The sequence below is a fragment of the Lacerta agilis genome, chromosome 5, assembly GCF_009819535.1.
Source record: "Lacerta agilis isolate rLacAgi1 chromosome 5, rLacAgi1.pri, whole genome shotgun sequence".
NCBI classification, from domain to species: Eukaryota; Metazoa; Chordata; class Lepidosauria; order Squamata; family Lacertidae; genus Lacerta; species Lacerta agilis.
This window is the reverse complement of record NC_046316.1, coordinates 75,188,950-75,197,371: the sequence shown is the minus strand read 5'-3', so window position 1 is coordinate 75,197,371 and position 8,422 is coordinate 75,188,950. Positions and strand designations below refer to the sequence as shown.

The 8,422-nt window shown below is 42.7% G+C and overlaps 1 protein-coding gene across 1 annotated transcript; it reads left to right on the top strand.

Moving 5' to 3' along the window:
- Positions 1–526: 526 nt before the first annotated feature.
- SSR3 (signal sequence receptor subunit 3) lies at positions 527–8,422 on the top strand. The gene is made up of 5 exons (XM_033150494.1): positions 527–839; positions 3,508–3,634; positions 4,760–4,858; positions 5,531–5,662; positions 8,025–8,422. Exons 1-5 carry the CDS (start codon positions 686–688, stop codon positions 8,089–8,091), a joined length of 579 nt encoding a protein of 192 aa, XP_033006385.1. The 5' UTR covers positions 527–685; the 3' UTR covers positions 8,092–8,422.

The window sequence follows — 8,422 nt, the reverse complement described above, 5'->3', positions numbered from 1 at the left end:
TCCTTTTTCAAAAGCAAATCTAAAACATCAATTTATTTATGCTTTAAACGGAGGTCGTATTAAACTTCTCCTGGGTAAAGCAGCATAACTACCACTAAAAAAATAAAATAAAATAAAAAAGAAACCTACACGCACGAATTAAGCAGTATTCAGAGTGGAAAACCAAGAGGTCGCTATCCTATATAACAAATGCACCGTTTATTCTGCAGCTCAGCCAAACCTCAATGCAGAGACTCTGCAAGCCACGCCCCCTCCGGTTTTTAATTCCGGGTGCAGAGAAAAGCCAATAAGACTCCGCCCATAAGCACCGCCCTGAATCCAAGCAAAGGACACGTCAGCCGAATCCTGATGACCCGGATGTTTTAGAGGCTGCTTGGCCCAATTCTTCTTGCTTATAACTTTTTTTTTTTTAATGCTACACTGACTAACTCTCTGCTATTATCCTAACACTCGTAGCTCCGCGGTAGAGATAATAATTCTATCGAGAGAAACGGGGCGGCGGCGGTTGGGGATGTGGAACTGACAGGCGGCAGCGGAAGTACTCAGTGAGGAGAGCGGCCGTTGGTCGGCGGAAGTCCCGCCTCCCAGGCCGTTGCGCCGCGTGTGCTTTCGTGGGCGAGTACGGCAGCCGCGCGGAGTCAGTCCCGTTCTTCCTTTCGAGCTCGAGAGGCAGAAGGAGGCGGCGATGGCTCCCAAGGGCGGCAGCGGCGGCAGCAGCGGCGGGGCCCGGCAGCAGTCCGAGGAGGAGCTTCTCCTGCAGGATTTCAGCCGTAACTTGTCGGCCAAGTCGTCGGCGCTCTTCTTCGGCAACGCGTTCATCGTCTCTGCCATCCCCATCTGTGAGTGAGGAAGGGTTGGGTTGCCACGTCTCTCTCTCTCCCCCCTGGAAGAGCTGCTCTGTCAGCAGCGGGGGAGGCTCCTCCCGGGGCGCGGTCTTCGGGCGAATCCGGATAGGGAAGGCCTTATGTATTCGGTGTTCGAAGGGGACCCCCGAAGGTCATCCAGCCCAACCCTCTGCTGCAGTGCAGGAGCCACAGCTAGAGAGGCCCTGACGACCTTGTTGTTGTTGTTCAGTTGTTCAGTCGTGTCCGACTCTTCGTGACCCCATGGACCAGAGCACCCAGGCACGCCTATCCTCCACTGCCTCCCGCAGTTTGGCCAAACTCATGTTAGTAGCTTTGAGAATACTGTCCAACCATCTCATCCTCTGTCGTCCCCTTCTCCTTGTGCCCTCAATCTTCCCCAACATCAGGGTCTTTTCTAAGGTGTCTTCTCTTCTCATGAGGTGGCCAAAGTATTGGAGCCTCAACTTCAGGATCTGTCCTTGCAGTGAGCACTCAGGGCTGATTTCTTTAAGGATGGATAAGTGTGATCTTTTTGCAGTCCATGGGACTCTCAAGAGTCTCCTCCAGCACCATAATTCAAAAGCATCAATTCTTCGGCGATCAGTCTTCTTATGGTCCAGCTCTCACTTCCATACATTACTACTGGGGAAACCATGGCTTTAACTATACGGACCTTTGTCAGCAAGGTGATGTCTCTGCTTTTTAAGATGCTGTCTAGGTTTGTCATTGCTTTTCTCCCAAGAAGCAGGCGTCTTTTAATTTCGTGACTGCTGTCACCATCTGCAGTGATCATGGAGCCCAAGAAAGTAAAATCTCTCACTGCCTAGAATCACGGAAGTGCAGAAATGGAAGGGATCCCCTCCAGGGGTCATCTAGCCTAACCCCCCCTTACTGCAATGCAGGAATCTCAACTTAAAGCATCCATTTCATATGAGGCTATTCAACTTCTGCCTAAAAACCTCCCAAGGAAGGTGTGCCTCACCCACTGTTAGCAATGGAGATAGGAAAGCTAAGAGCTAAATGGCGCCTTAAACCTAGGATATGGGCGCCACAATGCACTTTTTTAAAAAAATAACAAGAATACAAAGCTGGAAATGAATGAATGGCAGCTAAAATATTACGTTCATTTTTCACATGGTCCAGTCCTTCCCCTGTCCACCCCCCTAATATTTTTAAGAGGGTCTCTTCTTCAGTCTCTGGAGAGTAGCTGGAAGTGGGAAGGCAGAAAAAGGTCCTCCTTTCCTTCCACTCTGCAGTTTTAATCTGCACCCAGAGCTCAGAAACTGCTCAGGCTAATGAAATTCCCTGTCGCAAAAATGTGCCTAGAACAATGGGAGTTTGTCGAAGAAGCTGAAATTACTGTTAGAAATTTCTTCCTGATGTTTAGTTGGAAGCTCTTTTCTTGTAACTTGAATCTGCATATATTCCAGCTGTACATGTTCTTAAGCTTAAAATGGTATTTCCTCTTCCTCTTTAGGGTGGTTTCTGGCCTTCTCTTAACCTCAAAGCTGTTATTCACTGTGGACACATATCACAGTGGGATATAAGAAATACTGTTGTTGTTGTTGTTAAAATATGTCTTTTTTTGAATACCACAAAGAGAATATGCAAATATTGTTATGTGGTTCATATTATCCACTTTGGTATAGATTGAGTGAGGCAAAAAAAAGTAACAGCTTGTAATATATACTTCAGGCTCTATGCAAGATTATAGCAGTGCCTGAATATCACTGATCCTCACTAAAGGGGATAATGTGCTGATGTGAGACAAATTAACAAAACTGGGGGGACAACAGAAACTGAGTTTCCTGTGGATTGTTGTTCTGCGTGGGTTTCCTGGGGAAAAGTGGCCAGGCAAAGGCAAAACCACAGACCTGTGCCTAGAAAGCACTAGACAAACCTAAAACTGCCCAAACCCATGTTTTCTAGGCACAGGACAAGTGGAAGTGTGGAAAGCCCTAAGTCAAGTTTCTAGGGTCTGCGTGTGTTTTAAGGATTTGAAGAACGAAAGGTTTCAAAAACTAGTAAGAAGAATAGACCACTAGGTGGCATTGCTACACCTTTGATGGGATTTATCATGTTCGTTGACTAGTTAGTAAAATGAAAAGAAAAGGCAAATGTGCTTGAAATCAGTTTCACGCAATGCTTCTGAAGCTATTCATCCTTGTGAGTGTGGCATTCTGTTACTTGTTGGGTCAGTCCAAAGATGACTTATTTCTTTCCTTTCAGATATTCCCTTTCCTTTATTATTTTGCACGGTGCTGTTCAGGCAAAGGAAGACCTATGTGGTAGAAGGTAGAATAGAAAGATTAGCCAAAACAGTATGTAAACTGGAGATAAATTGTTCAGCTAATCACATGAGTAAGCTGTCTTATTATAGAGGTGGGCCCGTTGGTCCATCTAACTAAACTGACTGGCAGTGGCTTTCCAGGGGTTAAAACTGGAGACACGTTCTGCGTGTAAAGCAGATGCTCTAGTGCTGAGCTGTGGCCATTCTTTTGAATGAAGAAGGAAGCTTTAACAATAAGACAGTATATCTAGTTGATAACGTCTTGAAGAAATCAAGTCATTTATGTGTTGAGGTATTGATGTCCGGCCTGCTGTGCCACTTACTGTGGAGACTTCAAAAATCTTAACCACCTGCACAATGTTTTGTCCTTAGGGCTCTACTGGCGAATATGGCACATGGATCTTGTTCAGTCGGCTGTTCTCTACAGCGTTATGACCCTTGTCAGTACATATCTGGTGGCTTTTGCCTACAAGAACGTAAAGTTTGTTCTTAAGCACAAGTAAGCATTTGGACAGTTCGTTTATATTTAGGATGCTTGGGGTGGGTTGTGTTTATGGGGAAAATGCATGGGAGCTAGCAAACATCTTGTGATATCCCCTCAGACTACATCACCCTGGCTACTAAAAACCAATTCAGATCAGCCTTGCTGTATTTTTGGAGATGGTCTTTGGAGGGTCTATGAAGCAAGACAGTTCCAGAACTAGGCAATATCCGTTATCCGTTAAAGTTAATATCATAGCTTTACATGACCTTTAATTTTGGACAAAAATATTTTGAATGGATGTCTTCTTTGGAAGAAAGACCAGGGTGGTCCAACTTTTTGTACCAAGTGGGCTGCAATAGTACACAGAACCCACAGGCCACACACTGAATTAACGTTTCTATATACTATTGTATATTATATACTATTGTATATACTATATACTATATACTATAGTATATGCTATATATACTATATACTATTTCTATATACTATTGTATATACTATTGTAAATTAAAGTGTTCACAATAGATTTAATAGAAACAATTAATATATAATTAAATATATACAATTAAATTCACAATTAATAGATTTAATTATTAAATGGATTTAATACTCAAACAGATGTATGCACTTTCGTTAAGAATGCATGACACAAAAAATAAGGCTTTAAGGTTTTTTTTTATCTTGAACATTGCCGAGGGCTGCCAAAAACACCTGGTGGGCTGCAGGTTAGACCATCCTGACTTAGACCCTAGTAAATATTCATGCATCCTGCTCCTAGTTAGATGGTTCCAACTGTTTGTTTCTCCATCAGTGAACTCTGTGTTGTATCTAACAGTTATATTTGGAGTAAACCTACAAACATCAATGGGCCTAAGTTAGTCTTGGCTATTCTTTTCAGTGAACCCATTAACATTGGTTACAACCCTGTGATTGGAACAGTTGAGATGGGGCTTGCTGGCCTTGTGGCTCCACAATATGGTCAGTGGGTCTTTCACATCACATTCCAGTGCATACCTAATGGCACTTTCAGGGTCATGTGCGGAGGGAATTTTATGAAATGCCTAGTATCCTTGAATTTATTCTGATACCTCCCCCCTCCCCCAAAAAATCTGGAATGTAAAATGCTTTCTCTTTCAGAGTAGCCCAGAAGAGGGAAGATGCCGTTTCCAAAGAAGTAACTCGAAAGCTCTCTGAAGCAGACAATAGGAAGATGTCACGCAAGGAGAAAGATGAGAGGTGACGGTCAAATGCATTGTACAGCTTTGTTTGCAGGCAGCCAGAATTGCACCCCTCTGTTCATAAAGAGGGATTTATTTCTGTGGTTTTCTGTTTGTTTTGACCGTTTGTTTTCTCTTTGTTTTCAACCCTACTTGACTATATAACTTGATGCATTAGAAATGCTTTAAAAAGCTCTTCAGTGGTGCTAGATTGAATACTTGGCAGTAACTTCCCAACCTAAGCTTCTAATTCTTCATTAAGTTACTATTTCATAGCAGGAGATTCAATCTTGCTTTATTAAGTTTGAGTTATGTGCTTTTTTTTTTTTAAAAAAAAAGATCTCTAATAGTTGGAAACAAAGGCTACATTCAGATAGCAATTTTTTTACCTTTCTCCTGATGCATCCATACATGATAATTCCAACATTTTATGCAATCTTTCACACAGTGTAAAAACTGCTTTTGGAAATCTAATGGAAGTTTGGCGCTCATTACTGTGTTTCAAAAACAAACAAACCCCAAACCCTGTTTGCCTATTGACAGCTGGCAGGTGCCTTCACTGTACTCCTTTTGACTCTTAAATAAAATATCCTTTTCCCAGAAACTGGAATTTAGCATCTAGGTCATTTGTCAGTGGAAAAAAATATGCCTAAATTGCTTGAAATTGAAATTGCTGCTTTTGCCTCTGCAGAATTTTGTGGAAGAAGAACGAAGTAGCAGACTACGAAGCAACCACATTCTCCATCTTCTACAACAATACACTCTTCCTGGTCTTGGTCATCATAGCTTCCTTTTTTTTGTTGAAGAACTTCAATCCCACCGTGTATCCTTTCCTTCCAAAAAATTTCAAGTACTTCGAGATAGATGGGTTGCATAAGTCAGGTGCAGTAGCTGTACTGTGGTACCTCAGGTTACAGGCGCTTCAGGTTACAGACGCTTCAGGTTACAGACTCCGCTAACCCAAAAATAGTACCTCGGGTTAAGAACTTTGCTTCAGGATGAGAACAGAAATCACACGGTGGCGGGAGGCCCATTACCTAAAGTGGTACCTCAGGTTAAGAGCGGTTTCAGGTTAAGAACAGACCTCCGGAACGAATTAAGTTCGTAACCAGAGGTACCACTGTACTCTCAAGGGATATAGTTTCAGGGCCTGTAATTCAAAGAAACCAGAAACATTATGGATACAGTTGTAGCAAGAACAGACAACTTTGCACATGCTACCACAACTGTAGAGCAAATAGTTCCAGGGCACCATGAGGACAAAGCAAATAGTCCTACCAGTAATAGAACAGAACAGAATATATGGACACTATTGTGACACAATTTTATTACAGTGACCAGCTAACTGAATATGCCTAAATTGCTTGAAACATTCAGCTAACTGAATGTTACTGAAGCGGAGGTACTTGGGACATTCAGGTTCTTAATCTGTGTAAAAGTTTCCAGTCCTCCTTAGGATTCTCCCACCCTCTGGAAATGTAGGCATTCTAAAAATAAAAAAATGCTTTTAATGGCAACTGCCATATGTCATTTTCTGGAAATATTTCCTCCCTTTTGCACGGCCACCAGTAACCCACAAACAGAAAGAAGCCTCTGTTGATGTGGGGAAGCTTTTGTGGCATTATTGATACTCATTCTAAACTCAGATATATAAACCAATTGCCAAATGGCACGTTAAACCCTGGTTACAGTTGCCACAGTAGAATGTCTAGGCACAATTAGTTCGTCAAGGAAATTTATTATTATCACTATTACTCATTTTATTTCTATATTCATTTTATTTTTTTTCCTTTATATTTTTAAGAGAAAATTTCAAAGTGGTTTGTAACGTCTTAAAACATCAAATACAGTAAAACAAAACAGAACAAAACAAAACAGATTAAAGCTTCAAGGAAAATACTGAATTTCGGATCCTTCTCTAAGTTACATTTACTTTCCCCATATTTATTTACCTACTTAATTTATAGAGCTGTCCTGTAACAGAAGTACTCTAGGAATCCAGTGTGGTTTGATGGTTAGAGTGTCAGACTAGGACTTGGGAGATGAGGGTTCAAATCCTCACTCGGGTCATGAAGTTCACTGGGTGACCATGGGCCAGTCACAGCCTCTTAGCCTACCTCACAGGGTTGTTGTAGGGATTAACTGAGGAGCGGGTGAACCATGTACTCTTTGGAAAAAAAGGTGGGCTATAAATGCAATAGATAAACTCTTCTGCTTACCTGCTTAAGAAACCTGGAGAGGCCAGCCAGATGGAGATGTCAGTCGCCAACCTGGCACCCAGAGATCTGCACATGGTTGCAATTGGACCCGCTCCAGGGGGTAATCTCTAACACCCCTCTAACACGCCAGTATCAAGGGGGTCAGTGTTTCCCCTTGGGCACAAGTACTGTTGTTTGTGCCAAGGTCCTGCACAGTACAAATGAGTTGTGCATAGGCCTTATGCTCAGGGTAGGTTACTTCAGATGTGGCTTCCTGTGGGGCTTTCTAACTAGCTGCACTTTACATGGGGGTCAATTGACAGGTTTCCTGGCACCAGGTAGCATTGCTTTCCAGCCACAGTGGCACATTCCTCAGCTGTTCCATAGGACTGGGCTATAGGTACCAGGGCAACAGCTTATTTTACTGGAGGGTGGCTGTCTAGGGCAGGGGTAGGCAACCTAAGGCCCATGGGCCGGATGCCGCCCAATCGTCTTCTCAATCCAGCCCACAGACGGTCCAGGAATCAGCGTGTTTTTACATGAGTAGAATGTGTCCTTTTATTTAAAATGCATCTCTGGGTTATTTGTGGGGCATAGGAATTCGTGCTTCCCTCTCCAATGGCAGTTGCTAGCTAGTCCTTTGATCACAAGCTCCTTTACTTATATAGAATCATAGAACTGCACTTGGAGGGGGGGGTCATCTAGTCCAGCGATCTGCAATGCAGGGATCTTTTTTGCCCAGCGCAAGGCTCAAACCCATGACCCTGAGATTAAAGTCTCGCACCCTACCAACTCAGCTATCTCACAGGTCTCTTGCTTCTGGGATGGGATGCATAGTACTGGGCATAGTTCTTGGACTTGAGATGATAGATCCCTATTTATGCAACATCCTATTTTTGTAGCATTTGTGATGGTAGTGAGCATTGGGAGATACACTTAACCACCCTGAGTGTTTGGGCTTTCATCCTTAACATGCCGCTTTATCAGAAACTACATCCTGTCCATCAGCGCTTCGTCTGGATTGATTGCTTTGCTGTCTACAGGTTCCAAGTAGACAGAATTGTTTGAATGGGTCAGTCCTTCCAGCCATACTCAGCAGCCTGGATAGAGAGGTGTTGCTTTTTTCTAGCTTGAAAACATGAGAAACTATTTTTTACGAGAAAACAGCACGGAAACACAGATTATGGTTCCTTCATAAAATAACAAAAATGAGTGCACCAGGTACTGCCATTTTAGCCCATGAAATTGTTTTTCAAAACACAAATATGTTACAAATAAGTTGCTCTTTTTTCTGCCAGTGAGATGGGCTTTGTTGACTTCGAGCAATGACTTCATCCCGTAACCTTTTGTAATCATGTTTGAATAAAAGCTTAAAAGAAAATACA

What these genes read in the sequence shown, in the direction of transcription:
- SSR3 (XM_033150494.1), top strand. Translation starts at nt 686, where the DNA reads ATGGCTCCCAAGGGCGGCAGCGGCGGCAGCAGCGGCGGGGCCCGGCAG. An exon ending in CGTCTCTGCCATCCCCATCT is followed by an intron (nt 840 to 3,507) that starts GTGAGTGAGGAA and finishes TTTTGTCCTTAG; the next exon opens with GGCTCTACTGGCGAATATGG. An exon ending in CGCAAGGAGAAAGATGAGAG is followed by an intron (nt 4,859 to 5,530) that starts GTGACGGTCAAA and finishes TTGCCTCTGCAG; the next exon opens with AATTTTGTGGAAGAAGAACG.